The sequence below is a fragment of the Eretmochelys imbricata genome, chromosome 24, assembly GCF_965152235.1.
Source record: "Eretmochelys imbricata isolate rEreImb1 chromosome 24, rEreImb1.hap1, whole genome shotgun sequence".
Lineage (NCBI taxonomy): Eukaryota > Metazoa > Chordata > Testudines > Cheloniidae > Eretmochelys > Eretmochelys imbricata.
Genome location: NC_135595.1, coordinates 18,667,079 through 18,687,551, shown reverse-complemented (window position 1 = coordinate 18,687,551; position 20,473 = coordinate 18,667,079). Strand labels below are relative to the sequence as shown.

At 48.5% G+C, this 20,473-nt stretch overlaps 1 protein-coding gene across 1 annotated transcript; it reads left to right on the top strand.

Annotated features, from left to right (window-relative positions):
• Positions 1 to 13,065: 13,065 nt before the first annotated feature.
• On the top strand, positions 13,066 to 19,873 carry LOC144279601 (phospholipase A2 inhibitor and Ly6/PLAUR domain-containing protein-like). Its single transcript, XM_077841173.1, has 6 exons — positions 13,066 to 13,132; positions 15,935 to 16,057; positions 17,568 to 17,726; positions 18,439 to 18,579; positions 19,353 to 19,486; positions 19,667 to 19,873. Exons 1-6 carry the CDS (start codon positions 13,066 to 13,068, stop codon positions 19,871 to 19,873), a joined length of 831 nt encoding a protein of 276 aa, XP_077697299.1.
• Positions 19,874 to 20,473: the final 600 nt, after the last annotated feature.

The window sequence follows — 20,473 nt, the reverse complement described above, 5'->3', positions numbered from 1 at the left end:
AAGGAGCTTTACATCTTTGCGCGTGTGAAATGTTGTTTTTACAAAACCTCAAACTGGCCACATTTCATCTCCCGCCACAATGAAGAGAGACGGACTTTTTCTTTTCTGGTTCAGTGGCAGCTCTGAAAAATCGGAACAAATTTGGTTTCAGTTTGAGTTTAATCCAAAATATTTTCAGTCGTTACCAGAAATTTAAAAAGTCAATCTTGGTTCCCCCCACCCCGCCATATTTTGAACCTCGGTCTCCCACATCCAAGCCCCTCTTCTTCCTCTTTCTCTTCCTCTGGCATTTTGTAACTAAATAAACCCCAAGGTTTGTTTGAGCTATTTCCAGTCTTCTCCTTTTTTCTGTCTGTAACGCTTCCAGATGTCGTCAGTGCTAACAAAGTTACGACGTGCCGGAGGTGCTTCGTTTCATTTTTATTCCTTTAACTGCTCTGCACCTGTTCCCAAAACTGGAGACGTTTGGAAACGTTACAGGGAAAAACCATCCGAAAACACAGATTTCATTCTGTCTGTTACATTTGCTGGCAAAAACCCTGGTCTCCTGGTCCCGAGAGCTGAAAAGCTTTTGAAAACCAGAATGAAAATCAGGTGGCAGCAAATTGAAAATGTTCATTTAGGAATTTCCAGGAGAAAAAAAGATTTTCCAGTGGGACATTTGGCTTATGTTTGATGCGATGGAAAAAAGGGATTGACGCAAAGAAATGGGTGACACGGTCCAAGTGGCCGGCTTGGAGAACTTTAGCAGCAGCATTTGAATGGGGCCAGGTTGCACTGGTCAAAGCCAGAGAGCCGGCTGGTGTGGGAATCGAGAGGAGAGATGCTGAGATCCTGACTGAGAGTTCTAGCCGTGTGGATGGATAGTTCAGTTGATTCTCCATCCTGAGCCTCTTTGTGTCCTGAAATTCTGACCCGTGGTTCTTTCTCCGATTGTTCCCACTGCCACTGAAAAGTTCAGCCAAGAATGGGCTGCAGTGCACGGCCTGTGATGCGCCGAATGCCGACCAGTGCAAGGACAATGTGAACGTCCCCTGCCTGGGCTCTGAAGATCGTTGCATCGACTTCGCTGGGAGGCTTGGTAATTCCTCCAAAACATGCAGTCTGGCTGGGGAACTGACCTGAGCTCTTCCAGGCAGCTGGGAATTCCTGCCAGAGCTGGTGAAACCCAGAATTCCCTAGCCGATGAGAGCCGATTCGGGCCAACTGAAGCATTTTGAGAATTTGTGTCAAATTTGCCAATTTGTTTTTGCCGGAAAAAAACAAAAAGTTCCCATTCAAAATACCGTTTTCTGTCAGTTTTTATATTTTGAAAAAGCATTAAGAGTCCCTCAAAAAAACCCTCCCATGAAACATTCCCTTTCAACCCCAAATGTAACTAACTTGTGTCACCGCTTCCATTTTTCCGAAAACCGTCCATTCTGGGTCTACTCAAAACTGAGTGTTTTCAACGATTTGTTAGGCTGGAAACCGACCCCCAGAATGGGCTACTGGCAAAGCTCTGTGGCCCAGGCTGCTGGGGAGGGGACGAGATGGAAAAGGCCAGGCCATTCTGGATTCTTATCTCCTGTTTATTTCCATCTACAGTCAATACCATCAACACCACATTGGTCTTGAAAGGCTGCACCACCCAGAGCGCCTGTGAGCTGAAAATCAATGGCAGCTTCTACTATTACCAGGGCGTGTATACACTGACCAAAGCCAACTGCATTCAGGCTACCAGCAAAGGCTGTTACCCTGCTGTTCATGCCCTGGCGTTCTTTCCGACGTTGGCCGGGCTGCTCCTGGTGAAACAGCTGTCCTGATTTGCCCTCACTCTGCAAGTTCCTGGAGAATCCGCCCCAGCTGCACCCTTTGGGATTTAGGGGTGCCTTTGGGGAGATGAGTTCATCATAGGATGCCGGGCTCTATATGGGGGTGTGTGTGTGTGTGTGGGGGGGGAACTAGGTGTAATTTTCCTGCTTCAGTTATGCAGGACATCAGCCATAGATGGCCTTAAATCGGTGAATCAATGAATCCAGTGGGTTGAATAAAAATGGCATTGAAACCATTCAGGTGTCTGCTTGTTCCTTGTCAAGGGGAGGCGGTTGAAGGAATTTCCCAGCATGCACAGCACTGTTTTGTGGGAGTCACTCCCTCTTCATAACCCTATAAGAACGGGCCATCCTGGGTCAGACCAAAGGTCAATCTCACCCGGTCTGCTATCTTCTGACAAGGGCCAGTACCAGAAGCTTCAGAGGGAATGAAGAGAACAAGGCAATTAGCGAGTGATCCGTCCCATCATGCTGCCTTGCACCCCCTACTTCCTTGGCAGAGTGAAAAGCAAGTCGGCGTTTCCTTAGAAAATTTTGATGAATGTGAAAACAAAAATTTTTCTCAATTTTTTGGGCACAGAGTTTCAAATTTTGTTAGGCAGAAAATTTTGATTTTTTTTTTCCTGAGGGAGATTTGAAAGCTGGAATATTTCCATTGCTGTGATGACTCATGGGAGTTCCAGCACATATGCCTCACTCATCCGTTCTCTAGAGGCTGGGCTCGCTGGTTGGACTACATCTCCCATGATGCAACATAGTTACTCCTCTTGTCCTTCCTGGGAATCCCTAACCATGGTGCCTCATGGGAGTTACTTGTCTCTCCCCCCCCCCTTTTACTCTATTTTGCTCAGGAATGCGAAAATATTCACACTCCGCTGGACCATAGCTATGCCCACCTAACCCCTGGTGCAGATGTGGCTCGGTCCAGGGAAGAATGGTTCGGCTGACCTAGCTGTTTCTGCTTGGGGAAAGGGATGAGCTACATTGACTGGAAAATCCCTCTGGTGCTGTAGTGTCTTCATAGTGTAGACAAGCCCATATTCTTTCTCCCTCTCTTTTTCTTTCTCGATTTCCTAGGGCTTTGCAAAAACGTTTTTGTTTCGCAGACAACAGCATTTTGCACTAGACAAAAATAAAAAAAAATGTCTGCGTCATTCAAAAGGCTCCATGAACTAATTTGAGAGAAACAGAATCACAATGGAGTTAGGGAGACAAACCCTGCTGGATTTTCACTCCAGTTTCAAATCCAAGCCCAAATCCCTCAGTTGGTTTTTTTGAATCACTTCATTGGAAAATTCCTCACAACATTTCAAACACAATGAAAGTTTGTCTATGGAAAAATGTCTCCCAAATCATGCCCGTTTTCTCAGCTAGCCCCGTGTAGGGGGGGTCTATACTGGAGCGCTTCAGCTGCGCAGGTGCCATGTTTGAAGCGTACAGGAGCCCTTGTTAAGGGGGCATTTCACAGGCCTGTTGTGTGAATGTCTATCTGGGAGACACACGGTTGCATATTGTCATTCTTCGCTGCCAAACAACTGCCAGGCAGTGCCCCAGGGCTGGCCGCATTTTGGTGGCAGGTGGAATTCTGCCTGGATTCCACCTGGACAAACCCAGAGTCGTGGACACCTCTGCCCCAAAGAGCTGACAATGTAACTTGACAAGCAAAGCCAGGGCAGGGGGACAGGGTACAACACACCAGTGGAGTGACCAATGGGTGGGCAGCGAATGGCATGTCAGTGCCTCAATTGCTTTGTGTGGGGCAGGGTGGGTTAGTTAGGTGGGGATCTACTAAATGGGAAGGGAAGTGGGTCTGGGGGGCAAGGGCAGGATAGGAGGGGTCGGCGTGGAGTTAGCCAAGAGAAAGAGACTGAGCGAGAGGGAGGACTGGAACAAACAATCAATCAGCACCTGGAAGAGAAAGTCCAGTGAAAACTGTAGAAAGTTCTTCGGCTGCTTCTGCCCCTACTGGCTGGAGACCCAGCCACCATCACCCGGGGAGGTGGTGGTCCCCCAGCTTTGGCAATGGACCTACGCCTCTACAGAGCCTGTAGCGTAGCCATAGCACCTTCGAAGTGTAGGGCTGGAAGGGACCTCGCGAGGTCACCTAGTCCAGCCCCTTGCACGCAGGAGAGAACTACATCATAACTAGACCATTCCTGACTAAACAACAAAGTAAGAGAAGCAGCGAGAGGCAAAAAGGCATCTTTTAAAAAGTGGAAGTTAAATCCTAGTGAGGAAAATAGAAAGGAGCATAAACTCTGGCAAATGAAAAGTAAAAATATAATTAGGAAGCTGAAAAAAGAATTTGAAGAACAGCTAGCCAAAGACTCAAAAAGTAACAGCAAAAATTTGTTTAAGCACATCAGGAAGCCTGCTAAACAACCAGCGAGGCCACTGGACGGTCGAGGTGCTAAAGGAGCACTCAAGGACGATAAGGCCATTGTGGAGAAACTAAATGAATTCTTTGCATCGGTCTTCACGGCTGAGGACGTGAGGGAGATTCCCACACCTGAGCCGTTCTTTTTAGGTGACAGATCTGAGGAACTGTCCCAGATTGAGGTGTCATTAGAGGAGTTTTTGGAACAAATTGATAAACTGAACAGTCATATGTCACCAGGACCAGATGGGATTCACCCAGGAGTTCTGAAGAAACTCAAATGTGAAATTGCAGAACTACTAACTGTGCTATGTAACCTACCATTTAAATCAGCTTCTGTCCCAGATGGCTGGAGGACAGCTAATGACACGCCAATTTCTAAAAAAAAGGTCCAGACTTGATCCCAGCAGCTACAGGCTGGTAAGTCTAACTTCAGTACCAGGCAAATTGGTTGAAACTACAGTAAAGAACATGGCATATGTAGCTTAAAACATATTCCAGTTATGTCATATATACATTCATAAGTGTATTTCCATAAAGCCTTATGGGACGCACCGTCACAAATACATGAAAACAAATAGGATGAACACACTTAGTAGATTACAAGCTTTCTAATGACACCATACAAGGGGTATTTAGCGTAAAGCATATTCCAGTTATGTCATATTCATAAGCATAGTTCCATAAAGAATACGGAGTGCAACATCACACCCATGTTTTTTAATCTTCCCTCATAGGTCCTGTTTTCTAGACCTTTAATCATTTTTGTTGCTCTTCTCTGGACTTTCTCCAATTTGTCCACATACTTCCTGAAATGTGGCGCCCAGAACTGGACACAACACTCCAGTTGAGGCCTAATCACTGCGGAGTAGAGTGGGAGAATTACTTCTTGTGTTTTGCTTACCTCACTCCTGCTAATCCATCCCAGAAGGATGTTTGCTTTTTTTGCAACAGCGTTACACTGTTGACTCATACTTAGCTTGTGATCCACTATGGCCCCCAGAACCCTTTCCGCAGGACTCCTTCCTAGGCGGTCATTTCCCATTTTGTATGTGTGCAACTAATTGTTCCTTCCTATGTGGAGTACTTTGCATTTGTCCTTATTGAATTGCATCCTATTTCCTTCAGACCATTTCTCCAGTTTGTCCAGCTCATTTTGGATTTTAATCCTGTCCTCCAAAGCACTCCAAACCCTTCCCAGTTTGGTATCATCCACAAACCTTATCAGTGTACTCTCTGTGCCATGATCTAAATCATTTATGAAGATATTGAACAGAACCGGACCCAGAACTGATCCCTGTGGAACCCCACTCGTTATGCCCTTCCAGCATGACTGTGAACCACTAATGATTACTCTCTGGGAACAATTTTCCACCCAGTTTTGCACCCACCTTATAGTAGCTCCCTCTATGTTGTGTTTTCCGAGGTTGTTTATGAGAAGGTCATGCGAGACAGTATCTAAAGCTTTACTAAAGTCAAGATTATACCACATCTACTGCTTCCCCCCTTCCACAAGGCTTGTTACCCTGTCAAAGAAAGCTATCAGGTTGGTCTGATGTGATTTATTATTGACAAATCCATGCTGGCTGTTACTTAGCACCTTCTTATCTTCTAGGTGTTTGCAAACTGATTGCTTGATAATTTATTCCTTTCTCTTTCTGGGTACAGAAGTTAAGCTGTCTGGTCTGTAATTCCCCAGCTTGTCCTTATTTCCCTTTTTATACATGGGCATTGTGTTTGCCCTTTCCCAGTCTTCTGGAATCTCTCCCGTCTTCCATGACTTCTCAAAGATAATCACTAATGGCTCAGATATTTCCTCAGTCAGCTCCCTGAGTGTTCTAGGGCACATTTTCATCAGACCTTGGTGATTTGAAGACATCTGACTTGTCTACACATTTTTTAACCTGTTCTTTCTCTATTTTAGCATCTGATCCTACCTCATTTTCACTGCTGTTCACTACATAAGATGCCCAAATGCTACTAAACTTTTTGGTGAAAACTGAAACAATAAAGTCATTTAGCACCTCTGCCATTTCCATTGTCTGCTATTGTCTTTCCCTCCTTCACTGAGTAATGCGCCTACCCTGTCCTTGGTTTTCACCTTCCTTCTAATGTATTTGTAGAATGTTTCCTTCTTATCCTTTCTGTCTCTAGCTAGTTTAATCTCGTTTTGTGCCTTGGTCTTTCTAACTTTGTCCCCACATGCTTGTGTTGTGTGTCTATATTAATCCTCCGCTCAGTTCTTCTGTAATGAAATTCCCCCAGCCGGGCACGACGTCATGGGACGAGGCCCAGTTTGACACAACACCCTTGACATGGGGTGGGTACAAAAATGTGTCACCAATGAATGTTTACACAATTTAATGACAAGGAATTTAGCAATCTGTTCTGGGTGTGGGAGGGGAGCTGTCATCATGGGGCCAACACCATGGCGATCCTTAGTTTCCTTGGGATAGTTTCACTGGACCCCCCATTCGGTGTCAATCGGCCATTGCTCCATTAGAGTAAATGGAACCAGATCCCCGGCTGCTGTCAATTGGCCATTATTGTGTGATTTACAGCACCTCAGGATCTGCACATACACCTCTCATGTGCAAACAGTCGCACCTCTACCCTTGTGACTAAGCTGAGTATCACCTCTTATCTCTGTTGCACGAACCAGCAGATTGTGTGGAACAAGTTCTATAAAACACAAGCTGATGGGTTGAGAAAGAGTCAATCTGAATTGTATTTAAAGAGGGAGAGGCCAGCCATGAGGGTCATGTAATTTATGAAATTCCAGTAAATCGTTCACGGTTACTCCCAAGGTATATATGAATCCGATTCTGTCTTTGGACTATAGAGAGAGGAAAGGGGCCGTGCTAGACAGGTTAGTGCATCTCTTCAATTTTACAGAGAACTTGGAGGCGAACGGAATCACTGTGTGGCTGAAGGTAAGAGTTTTTAAGCCATGTTAAATTATTGTTTGTAATCTTCCCTGGTCTGCTGCAAAGCGGGTAAAGGCTGGAGATATATCTCAGGTGCACGCTCCCGCTGTAAAGCCCCATGAGGACGACAGAGCCGGGATAAAGCGGCTCAGTTTGTGCAAAGGAAAAGAAGCCTCACTCCTGGAGTGGTGTGTGAACCAAATAGGGAGATTTTCAAAGGCAAAACCAGCAGCAAGGGGGCCAGCGTCTGCTGCAACTCCCTGGGAGTCTGGCCTCGGACTCCCTTCAGCTGCTTTGAACGTCTCAGGCTTAGGGAACAGAGAAGAACCAGTCGACATAATTGATTTGGACTGTCAAAAAGCCTTCGGCGAGCTCCCTCACTGTAGGGCAGTGACAGCCGGCCCACAACATTTTGGCACCCGAGGCGGGGAGCTCAAATGATGCTCCCATGCCCCTTTGCTTGGGCCAAAACTTTGAAAGGTCTCAATTCTGCCTTCTTCCTCTTCTACTCCTCTCATGGTCCTTCTCTGCTACCTACCCCAGTAAAGGAGAACTAACAACTTAAAATGCCATGTTCAAAAATTTTAAGTAACACTTAACTTTCAAATGCCTGAAAAACAAATGTAACTTGTCTTGCCTGCATAGTAAACATTGGCACTTTTATCTGTTTGAATAATCAAAGTGGGGCTTTCCGTGCCTTCTTGGTTGCAAAGATTTGAACTGCTTCCTGAAGGTCCACAGTCTGGGCCAGCTCATGCTCTACTGAGATGGTTGCAAGGCTGACCAGTCTCTCCTGTGTCACTGTGGAGCGTAGAGGTGTTTTTATTAACTTCAGCTTGGAGAAGCTGCGTTTTCCACTGGCAACTGGTACAGGAAGTGTAAGAAGTACGCGCAGAGCAACAAAAGCATTTGGAAAGAGGGTGGTCCTCTTATTTGTGCACTTATATTCCAGAACAGCCTTTGGAGTTGATCCTGCTGAAATGTATCTTGAAAGGGCTTTCAGTTCATCCCCTAAATCACTCGCATCAATATCACGCATGTCATCATGTGTCATCAACACTGTCTCTAGTGCCCTGCATTGCTGGTGTAGGTCTTCTTCAGGTATAGTGAGGAGTTTGGGAATATCACACAACATCCCAAATCTACTGCTGTGTTCCTTGAGCTGCATGAAACGTTCTTCAGCTGACTGGATTGCACAGTGTAGCACCTGGTTAAAGAATTCAACTTTGAATTGTTGTTTGGGGTCTCTTATGGGATTATCCCATGCCTCGTAATCAACATGTCTTCTTCTTCGGTGACTCTTCTATTCTTGAATGGGTGGGAAAATAGCTTCAGTGTGAAGTTCCTCTGCCAACTTCTGTGCACTCTTCAGAACATTTTAAAATCCCTCATCTGACCGGTAAGACTGTAGGTGTGACTTTGCTTTGTCCAGTTGTTCCATTGCTCCAGATATATCAAGGTCAACACCTTGGAGTCTCTTGCTTACAACATTTATTTGAAACAGTAGGTCATGCCACAACACTAAGCCACACAGAAATGTGAAGTTATGTATGCTTCTGGTGATTCCATTTCCCTCTGCCACTGTTCTCCCATGAACAGTTCCTGTCATAGCCTTATCCTCCATAATGGCAACTATGGCATCATCTAGCTTCCCAATCTGGTGTGTGATAGGCTTTATTGCCTCCACTCGACTTTCCATTCATGTAGCACTCAGTGGTTTCAGTGTCAGAGAGGATGTTCCCAGATGTTGCTTCAAAATTTGCCATTGACGAGTTGATGCAGAGAAAAATACACAGATGCTTTGAATTACATTAAAAAATTCAGCAGCCTCACTGGAAGCTGATGCTGCATCACTGACCACCAAGGTCAATGAATGAGAACTGCATGGGACAAAAAAAGCCTGAGGGTTTAACTCTCGGATCCGTGTCTGCACTGCTCTCTTCTTTCCTCTCATGTTGGCACCATTATCGTAGCCCTGATCTCTCCTGTCAGCTCTCGCAATTCCCGTATCTTCCAGCTTTTTAAGAAGCACATTTGTCATACCAGCTCCTGGTATCAATAAAGTCTAGAAAATGCTCTCTGACAGTCACCATTGCAGGGACATTTTCACTAGGTTCTGTGGTTGTTACAAAATGCACCATTAAAGTCATTTGTTCCGTATGGCTGATGTCAGGTGTGCAGTCCACAATAACAGAGGAATATCTTGCTGACTTCAGATCTGCCACAATCTTCTGTTTGACTTTTCACAAAAAGAAAAGGAGGACTTGTGGCACCTTAGAGACTAACAAATTTATTTGAGCATGAGCTTTCGTGAGCTACAGCTCACTGCATCGGATGCATCCGAGCTGTAGCTCACAAAAGTTTATGCTCAAATAAATTGGTTAGTCTCTAAGGTGCCACAAGTCCTCCTTTTCTTTTTGTGAATACAGACTAACACGGCTGCTACTCTGAAACCTGTTTGACTTTTGTTGCCAGTAACTGGATGATCTCATTTGGAATTGTTTTCCCAAGGTAGTGGTGTGTGTACATTTCTTGGGTGGTGACTCTTCTTAGATGCTCCTGGAGAACAGCATCAAACTCAGCCCTCAGCTCCACAGTTTCAAGGAAGTTTCCATTGTTTGGCACATACAGCTGATCTGCAGTGCCATGCAGGGCTAGGGTTTGGGTCGCAAGCATTCTCAGCATGGCCATGAGCCTTTTCAGAACATTTTGCCAGTAAAGAGACTCTGATGCCGTCTTCTCTTGATGCTGATCATCTCTGGTGGCCTTTAACCTTAGTCTCATCTCGAGCTCTTTCCACCTATGGAATGCTCTCTGCTGATTTGCTGCCTTCTTGTGGCATGCCAGATTTCTAGCCCAATTTTTCCAGTCCTTTGTTCCTGTAGAACCCAGTGTGGCTGGAACATTAGACTGGAAGAGTTTTCAACAAAACCAGTATGCAGCATTCTGGGTTTTTGAGTACATAAGCCATGGCCTATCCACTTTGTCACCATTGGGGATTTCACGCCAGTAATGTGTTGGATGGAAACCTATTTCCATTGTCTTTGGGGAACATGACGTTTTTCACTTGCTGTGGCCCGTGCAGTACAAGGAAGTCCCTCAGGCTACTGCTCAGGGGGGTCCACAGTCCTGGATCCTCTAGACTCAAGGAACTAAACTCAGCAGCAGCTGTTTCCTTGCACCTCCACCACACTCTTCTCTGATCTACACTTTTCTTCAGGACTGTGCCTGGTTACATCCATTGGAGATGGAGATATGGATGCTGCAGTAGCTGCCCGGTCACCCGCACTCTGACTAACTGGAAGATCAGGCCTCTCCTCACCACTCCCATCCTCACTGGGGCCGGAAGGCTCACCGTGAACATTTGTCCTATGTCTCTCAGGAGAGCTCCTTCCTGCTTAGATAGAAAAGCTTCCTTTTCTTGCTTGCTTTTTCTGAATGCTGCCCCAGAGGGGCGTTTTCTTCTTTCACTCATGGTGGCTGTTCTGGGCCAGCGACAGTGGCTCTCAACACTCAGTTGAAGGGGACAAATAAGCAGGCTGGTAGCAGGGCCTGAGCGAGGGAAGATATCAGCGTCTTAAGGGCCTAACTGGAGTACTTCAATTCATGGCCTGTTCTCCTCAAGTGGGTTCAGGGAAGAAGCAGGAAACCGGAAGCTCCTTGAGAAGCTGGGGTTAATCAGTCCAGGCTCCTGGGGGTGCTCGAGAGGTACATAAGAGGCTCCTCCTCTCTCTCCCTGAAGCTCCTGCTGCTTTCTGTGATTCCCTCTCCCCTTTTCTCCTGCCTGCCTGTTATGTCTCTTGTGCCCTCCTTCCTCCAGCCCAGCACCCCCCATCTCTGACAGGTTTCAGAGTAGCAGCCGTGTTAGTCCGTATCCGCAAAAAGAACAGGAGGACTTGTGGCACCTTAGAGACTAACAAATTTATTTGAGCATAAGCTTTCATCAGCTACAGCTCACTTCATCGGATGCATTCAGTGGAAAATACAGTGGGGAGATTTATATACACAGAGAACATGAAACAATGGGTGTTACCATACACACTGTAACGAGAGTGATCAGGTAAGGTGAGCTATTATCAGCAGGAGAGCGGGAACCTTTTGTAGTGATAATTGAGGTGGGCCATTTCCAGCAGTTGACAAGAAAGTCTGAGGAACAGCGGGGGGAGGAATAAATATGGGGAAATAGTTTTACTTTGTGTAATGACCCATCCACTCCCAGTCTTTATTCAAGCCTAAGTTAATTGTATCCAGTTTGCAAATTAATTCCAATTCAGCAGTCTCTCGTTGGAGTCTGTTTTTGAAGTTTTTTTTGTTGAAGAATTGTCACTTTTAGGTCTGTAATCGAGTGACCAGAGAGATTGAAGTGTTCTCTGACTGGTTTTTGAATGTTATAATTCTTGACGTCTGATTTGTGTCCATTTATTCTTTTACGTAGAGACTCTCTGGTTTAGCCTACGTACGCGGCAGAGGGGCATTGCTGGCACATGATGGCATATATCACATTGGTGGATGTGCAGGTGAACGAGCCTCTGATAGTGTGGCTGATGTTGTTAGGCCCTGTGATGGTGTCCCCTGAATAGATCTGTGGACACGGTTGGCAACGGGCTTTGTTGCAAGGATAGGTTCCTGGGTTAGTGGTTCTGTTGTGTGGTGTGTGGTTGCTGGTGAGTATTTGCTTCAGGTTGGGGGGCTGTGTGTAAGCAAGGACTGGCCTGTCTCCCAAGATCTGTGAGAGTGATGGGTCATCTTTCAGGATAGGTTGTAGATCCCTGATGATGCGTTGGAGAGGTTTTAGTTGGGGGATGAAGGTGACGGCTAGTGGCGTTCTGTTATTTTCTTTGTTGAGCCTGTCCTATAGTAGGTGACTTCTGGGTACACTTCTGGCTCTGTCAATCTGTGACTTTGTCCTCACCCATAACACTTCAATCTCTTTGGTCACTCGATTACAGACCTAAAAGTGGCAATTCTTCAACAAAAAACCTTCACGTTGGTGTTTTAAAAATAAAGGCTTTTACCCTTAAATTTAAGCGAGGGATAGAAAGAGGTTTGATGTCTTTTATAACAGGAGTTAAACTATTTTTTACATGGTTTAAGCAAGATTTGTTTGATACTTTTAGTAGAAACAATTGTGTCTGACTTCTGTTTATATTTGTCGTATATTAACCAAATGTTTTTTTCCATTTTTTTTAAGTAGCCTGAGGGATTTTGTCGCTCTTGTGGGATTTGTAGGATCTAGGGTTTTTGTGGGTGTGACAGGAATAACAATGCAAGAAACAATGTGGGGGCGGGTCGGCGTGGGATTAAGATGACAGTCCCATGCCGGGCTCCTCCCTGGAGTTCCCACCCTGTTATTTCCGGGCATGTCGGTGGCAGGAGAGAGCTGGGAGACATGTTTTCACCATAACTTTTCTCCACCCCAAAATGCAAGTTTGGGGCAACTGAAGCATTTTGTGAATTTGTGTCAATTTCGCCATATTGCAGCAGCAGCAGCAAATCCTAGAAAGAAAAGAAAAAAAACCCGGAAAGGGTGGAAATGTTTCACCTTCACAGATCCAGAATTAAACGTTTTGATTTTTTCAACTCAAAATGTCTTTTCAAAATGGATGGCAACCTTTATATTTAAACCATGTTAAGAATGTTTTTAAATGCCTGAAAATGAACCCAAACCATTTTTTGTTCGGCTTTTCGGTCGGATGAGAATTTTGGTTCAACCGAAAATGATTTTTTATTTCCTGATCTTTTGGAACTGCCAGTGAACCAAAAAAATCGGTTATTTGTGCAGCTCTGTTGCCTGGTGCTTTTCCCTCTGAATCTGGGCTGGAATTCCCTTTCCTGCCTCATTTTGGTCTTGACTCTCTCCTCTCCCCTCAGGCAGAGCTCGCTGTGTCAGCCGGGACAAGGCCCCGTTCAGCTCCGAGCCCAGCCCCGTGGGCCTCCCAGCACCAGGATGGTTTCCTTCCTCCTCTGCCTTCTCCCTGCTCTCCTAGCTACAACGAGTGCACAAACTATCCCATGTGAGTCACCCTCTGCTGTGGCCGTCTAACCCCTCCTGGGCTTGGACCCTTTATACTCCCCGGACCCCCAGTCAGGGGAACATCCAGCATGTGCAGGGAGGGGGGATTAGCTCTGTGTGGGGTACAAGGCTCTGTCTACACTACGGCTACTGATGTGTCCCAGCGCTGTAGCTGGGCCGGCAGAGGCCCGTAGTGAAGACGCCGCCTGTCCCAATGGACGGGGTTTTCCATCCTTCTAGGAACTCCCCTCCCCGAGCTGGTAGCCAGGCTGAGGAAACATCCACCCATCGGCCTGCACCTACTCCAGGGGTTAGGTCAGCCTAGCTGCGGCGCTCAGGGTGTGGACTTTTCAACCCCCCCGAGCACTGTATCTATATCACCCTGTTTAGGGTAGACCAGGCCCGAGGGACACCATTACCAGATACTGCCCTGAATTCTTATTTCCATGAAGGCCCCTCTGCATTGCTTTGGCAACACAAAGGGGACTCAATAGAGGAGTAAATTACACTGCTAGGGGACTGAGTGTGACCTGGAATCAGGCCTACAATTTCCGGTAGCAGAGGGCTCTCCAACTGAGCAAACAGAGGCAGAATGAGATCCAGTGGCTGGGAGTTGAATTTAGACCAATTCAAGGTGCAGCTTGTGTGCAGGGCGCTGTACATAAGGCCTGAAGGGCAGAGATTCTTCACTTATAGGTCACCAAGAGGTCTGTGCGTGTCCACACGCTGTGGTTAATTCCACTTGTATCTGTACTAATTTGGGGAACACGGGACAATGAACGTCCTTTTCTTCTGTTTTTTGCCTGGCAATTTCCATCCTTCCCATTCCCCACACATTGCGAATGGCTGGGCTGATCCAGAGGGATGTGGGCAAACTTGGCTTTACTTTAAGCTCAGGGCCGTGTAACCAGGCTCTAAACCTGGGGGATCAGTCCATCAGAGAGCCTTCCCAATGGGGATCAATCCCCATGAGACTAGGGGCCAAGACAGCTGGCTTCTGTACCCCAAACCTTTCCGTCAGACCCCTCTGCTGGCTGGCTGGCAGCCCAGAGAGCCTGGCTACACTCACATCAGTGGCCTTTCCCTATTTCTATGCAACCAGATAACTTCTGAACGCTGTGTTCCATTAACTCCAGAATTTTAGAGGATGTTCTAGACATCGCTGGGCAGAATCACATTGACTTTGGGGGAAATCAGAAAACCGGAAGAGGGAGATCAGGGAGACACAGAGCTGCTGGCCTCTGGCCAGCCGAGCCACACTTTCAACCACCCTTGTAACTGTGTGTAGATCAAAGAACCGGTTTGTGGTGCCTTTGACATCTTCTAGCCCGTCAACCACGCCCCCCACCAGACCAGCTCTGCCCAGCATCCCCCTGGAGCTTTAACATGTTACACCCTGAGCGGCTGGTCTCCCAGACAGAAAGAAGGATGATGGTGGTGGTGGGGGTTAATTGGGGACACACAGAGCCCCTGACATGGGGGGAGAATGGGGCACCCTAGTATGGGAGATGGGTAATGGGGGGCACACAGAGCCCCTGGAATGAGGTAGGGGATGGGGGGGCTTGCATGGTGTCCCTGCAATAAAAGGGGGTGGGGAGGGCACACAAGAGTTTGTGAGGATCAGTTGGGGCTGCCAGGAGCCCTGGCCGGTGCGACAGACTCAGCCAATGCACACTGCAAAGCAAGTGACTCACCGGTCCTGTGAATACCTGTACAACGGGAGCCACGTCTGGGGTGGGCGGAGTATAGTTTGTGGGTGGAGCTTGGGAAGAACATCATCCCCTTCTCCCGTCCCCAGTGGGACCCCCGGGTACCATTGGCCCTGTCATAAATATAAAGGGAAGGGTAAACACCTTTAAAATCCCTCCTGGCCAGAGGAAAAACCCTTTCACCTGTAAAGGGTTAAGAAGCTAAAGGTAACTTCGCTGGCACCTGACCACAATGACCAATGAGGAGACAAGATACTTTCAAAAACCTGGGGGTGGGGGTGGGGAAACAAAGCCTCTCTCTGTCTGGGTGATGGTTTTGCCGGGGACAGAACAGGAATGGAGTCTTAGAACTTAGTAAGTAATCTAGCTAGAGATGCGTTCGATTCTGTTTGTTTAAATGGCTGAGAAAATAAGCTGTGCTGGAGGGAATGGATATTCCTGTTTTTGTGTCTTTTTGTAACTTAAGGTTTTGCCTAGAGAGATTCTCTCTGTTTTGAATCTAATTCCCCTGCAAGGTATTTGCCATCCTGATTTTACAGGGGTGATTCTTTTACTTTTTCTTCAATTAAAATTCTTCCTTTAAGAACCTGTTTGCTTTTTCATTGTTCTTAAGATCCAAGGGTTTGGGTCTGTGTTCACCTATGCAAATTGGTGAGGATTTTTATTAAACCTTCCCCAGAAAGGGGAGGGGGGTAACATTTGGGAGGAATTTTTTTTGGGGGGAAAGACGTTTCCAAACGGACTCTTCCCTAATAATAATAACTGTTAGATGTTTGGTGGTGGCAGCGATAAAGTCCAAGGGCAAAAGGTAAAATAGCTTGTACCTTGGGGAAGTTTTAACCTAAGCGGGTAAAAGTAAGCTTAGGAGCTTTTCATGCAGGTCCCCGCATCTGTACCCCAGAGTTCAGAGTGGGGAAGGAACCTTGACAGGCCCAGGGGCTGAAATTGTGCAATTGCTGAGTGTCCGGGAGGAAATCGGGTCCGTTAACCCCTCGGCTTGTTTGGAGCAGAGGGGGAAGACTGGGGTAAGGGACATTTCAGAGTGACACTGTTACATCACAGTAAGAAGGAAATACTTGTTTTTCTTTCTCCAGCTGCGACCCTGACATGTAAGACGTGCTTTGGTCAAACAAAGGAGTGCAGTTTTGTTCCAGGGATCTGCCAAGACAACAAGGCTACTGGTGGCTGCCTCTCTGTGGCAGAAGATATTAAACTGGGTAGGTGACATTGCCGTCACCCCAGGCACATCCCGCCCCTCAGTCTGTCACCATCCTCATCGCTAAGGCCAACCCCAGCACAATCCATCCACAAAGCACATCCCCCCGGCACACAACACTCAGTCTGGGCTCGACGCTTGATTTGTTCAGGCAACGTCACTGTGTTTTACGTAGCGATTGGAAGACGCGGCAGTTTGGAATCCTGGCCCCATTGGAGTCAGTCGCAAATCTTCCACTGAGTTCAGTGGGGCCAGGATTTTACCCCTGGAGCTTTATTTATTGAATTTCATTCACTACGGTTTCAGCTCCACAATGCACGGCTGCGCTGCAACAAACAAAACTGCTTTGAGTGGAAATGCACTTTCTGAATTGTGTTAAAAATAGAGATTGGCGCTGAGATCCCTTGTACACTGTCGGCTTGCCCCCAAAATCTTGTAGGAAGCTGTTAGTCACCTACTCCGGGCAGGAGCCCGGCCGCACACGGTTTTTCCACTTGCTTCAAGATTCTTTAAGTCAAACGGGCAAAAAGTGATTCCAAACCTTCTCTGTATTCAACTCTCTGAGCTCTTCAGGCCGGCAGATTTCACTAGTTCCCTTCATTTCTCAACATTTGCCCTTTGGAATCAAAAACCTCAGTTACAGACCCACTTCTGTTCATCTTCCACTGAATTAAAGAGAGTAAATGGCTCCTTCCATTTACTCTGTAAGAAGAATGCATAGCACACCGCCAGCTTTAACGTGGTCTGTCTTTATCTAATCTATCTATCGCCACCCCCCATCTATCTATCCCCCCACACCCCCTCTATCTATCATCTATCTCCGTCTCCACCCCCCCTTTATCTATCTATCTATCTATCTATCTATCTATCTATCTATCTATCTATCTCCACCCCCAGTCCCCATCCCCACATCTATCTATCTATCTATCTATCTCCACCCCCCCATCTATCTAATCTATCTATCTATCCCCACACCCCCCCTCTGTCCCCACCCCCCATCTATTCTACCTCCATCTCCACCCCCCATCTATCTATCTATCTCCACCCCCCATCTATCTAATCTATCTATCTATCTATACCCACACCCCCTCTCTGTCCCCACCCCCCATCTAATCTATCTCCATCTCCACCCCCCATCTATCTATCTCCATACATGCCACCTGCCTCTGACCACACTCAGGTAATTTTCCCAGCACAGTCACAAATGGGTTTATTGAAACTTCCACCCAGTCAGGGTCTCTCTTCACCGCAGCCGTGACCCCCATTTTAGCCCTAATCATCCCACTGCACCCCCTACTATCCACACCCAAAACCTTTTACCCTCTGGCTGGCTGATGCAGTTTGGGGTGTAGTTGAGACCCGGGTTCCTCTTCAACTTCCTGAACTGGACACAGGATCCCAGCAGTGTCGCCCCAGGGCCAAATATGGAGGGAAAATAACCTCTCGACTGCTACTCGAGGTTCCCCTCCCAGCCTCTCATTTTCTGTTTCGGTTTTCTGTCTTTAACAAAGATGGGACCCAGGACATGTCCTTCTTCAAACAGTGTCTGAGTAGCTATAAAAGTGACATAAAAGTCCCCATCTCGTTCACTGTTGGGAATGGCCAGTATGTGAGGATCAACACCACACAATGCAACGACGCAGATAACTGTAACTCGGGCGCACTGGAAGGTCAGTTGTGGGTCTGTTTTTCCTGTCCCTGTTTCATGGCTTGTCCACAGGAACAGTTTGGACGGCGCTGGGCTGGGGGGTGACTGCAGCTGTCCGCGTGCCCCCTGCTGACGCACGTGACCGTCCGAGCGCGTTGCAAGGGCACTAGCTCAAAGCACGTGAACGAAGGGTTCACGCGCGTCAGCAGGGCGCATGTGGACAGCTGGGCCGTGGCAGGCTGGTGCAGGGTCGATTCACACCCTGGCAGATCCTTACACCCCGGATCCCCTTACTACAGTCGAATGGTTCATGTGGACAAGCCCCGGCACAATTGTATTTGTTACCGTTTCTCCCCTTTATTGTCCATTCACTCGAACGTCATTTCTGCCGCCATTGAAATACCCGTAGCTGGCAGGTCTCCAGACCAGGGGGTGGAGCAGTCGGGGCCCATGTGAAATCAGACGGGCGAGGGCTGCAGGCGAGAGAGGGGGCAGCAGCCGGGATGGGCTCAAATGGAAACCTCCCTGAGCCTGTCAGGCTCCACTTCAAACTCGCTGGGGCCTGGAACCGATCGGCTGTGGCGTTCACGGATGGTGATGTCACAGACAGACGGAGAAATGCCGTCGGGCTGGGGGTGGGGCCTTCACGCGCTCGGGCAATGCAGGGCACAGACGAGGGGTTTGAACGAGGTTTAACCCACCCTGTAACCGTCTCGCTCTCTCTCGGTTCTCAGTGCCCACGGGGAGCACCATCGAGAACGGCCTGCAGTGCCCCACCTGCTTTGCTCTGAACTTCGCTGACTGCAACAGCACCATCACCCTTTGTACCGGGGACGAGACCTACTGCCTGGATTTCACTGGGTTTCTAAAGAATGGTAAATACTGCCAGCTGGGGACAGTGCGGGAGCTCCCCGGGAATCTCACGCCTCGGGAACTCCCCAGAGAGCTGGTGAAATCTAGAGTCTGTGCTGGGCCCTTGGGCGGGTGGGGGCGGCCAAGGGGGTTTTTGGCCAGAGGGAAGGAGAGAGGAACTTGGAAGTTTTCCCTTCCTCACCAGCTCCCCTGGCTCAGTGATTCTGCCCGGCTCCTGGAGTTATGACAACGTGTCTCTTGCCATGGGAAGGGTTGTTATGTCAGTGATGCCGAGCTGGGGAGAGAACCCAGGAGTCCTGGCTCCCAGCCCCCACTGCTCTAACCACTAGACCCCACCCCATGTATGTTTAAGGTGGAGCGAAGCCATTGCTCAGTGCGGAAGCTCCTGTTCTCAGGGTGTGTCCAGGACTCCCAGCGCTTTGGGGTGTTTATAAAATAACTGAACCGAGCGGTCGGGGCTGCCGGGGACGCTGAGAGCCGGGCGTGTTCCTCGGGGGGCCGCGCGCTGGGGAAGGAGCCACCCCCGGGCGATCAGCTGGGATCCAAACTCCAGCTTCAGTCTCTTGTGGAGCTGCGGAAAGGGGCGCGGGGGAGGCAAGAGGGGACCAGACGCCCGGCCTGCCGTGGCCGGTTACAGCGAGAGCAGGGAGAGCACCGGGCGGGTGGGACCGGGGGGCAGAGGCGGGAACCGCTGGATGGTGGAGACAGAGGTTCTGGGGGCAGAGAAGGAACCAGAACTGCCCCCGCCTCATAACAACCTGGTTTCCTCCCTCAGGTGCATCTTCTTCGCCATTTCAAGCGAAAGGCTGCGCTACTGCGTCTGCTCAGGACATTAAACCTGGAAGCACCCTGATTTCTACACCGTACACATTTTCCTTTTATTGGGGGGCCACTGTTCCGGCAGAGAAAATACCCACCGTCCCCCCGCCCACAACCGCCACCGCCCTAGAAACAACCCCCCCAACCCCCAATACAACCCCCACCCCCAGCCCCCCGACAACCCCCAGCCCCAGCCCCGCGACAACCCCCACCCCCACCCCCAATACAACCCCCAGCCCCAGCCCCGCTCCAACAACCCCCCCCACCCCCACCCCCACCCCCAATCCAACCTCCACCACAACCAGACCCGCTCCAACAACCCCCCCTCCCAAAACTACCACCACAACCAAAAGAACCACCCTCCCCAAAACAACCTCTTCCACCCCCAGCGGAGCCAGCCCGGCTCTGGGGAAATTCTCCTTTGCCCTCTACCTGCCTGGCCTGACTGGGCTGCTGCTGGTGAAGCTGCTCTCCTGACCCCCTGCCCTGCACGGGCCACGTGGCACCCGGTGCCTGTGAGGAAAGGCCTGAATTCCCAGCAGCGCCCCCTCCGAGGCCCCTCCGCGCTGCCGGGGCAATGCAGGGGGGCCGCTGCGTAACCAAGAGTCTGCCCAGAATATGGGTGTGCGTCTGTCCTGGTACCTCACGGCTGGCTGGAATCTCTCTGTGCATTAGCAAATTCACTGAATAAATCAGGATCCGAAATAAAAGCCCCCGGTGTGTTGTTAAGTACAGGTTGCCCATTGCTGGGCCCGTCCGCAGGAGACTGGGGCGCTGTCAGATGCATTAGCCACATAAGAATTTGCTTGGCTCTCTGTGTATGTGTGTATGTGTGTAAATATAAAATCTGCAATAAAAATCTACATTCCAAATATAAAATCTGCAATCCAAAAATCTACATTCCAAGCACACCATGGAGGTTGCACACTGAAGCTCTGAGAAGTCAGGAAATGCCAGAACACACGTTGCCAGTACAAGCTTAATCCAATCCCCCGGCGCATTTGCATTGTGCTCCAGCCTTTGATTCACGATCACCCACTGTGTGTTCTCCACCGCAGCCCTGCCTCGGTCAATACG

Excerpts from the sequence above, each read along its gene's own strand:
- LOC144279601 (XM_077841173.1), top strand. The coding sequence starts at position 13,066 with ATGGTTTCCTTCCTCCTCTGCCTTCTCCCTGCTCTCCTAGCTACAACG. Across the intron at positions 16,058-17,567 it reads GGCAGAAGATATTAAACTGG|ATGGGACCCAGGACATGTCC; the intron begins GTAGGTGACATT and ends TCTTTAACAAAG. Across the intron at positions 18,580-19,352 it reads CACTGGGTTTCTAAAGAATG|GTGCATCTTCTTCGCCATTT; the intron begins GTAAATACTGCC and ends TTCCTCCCTCAG.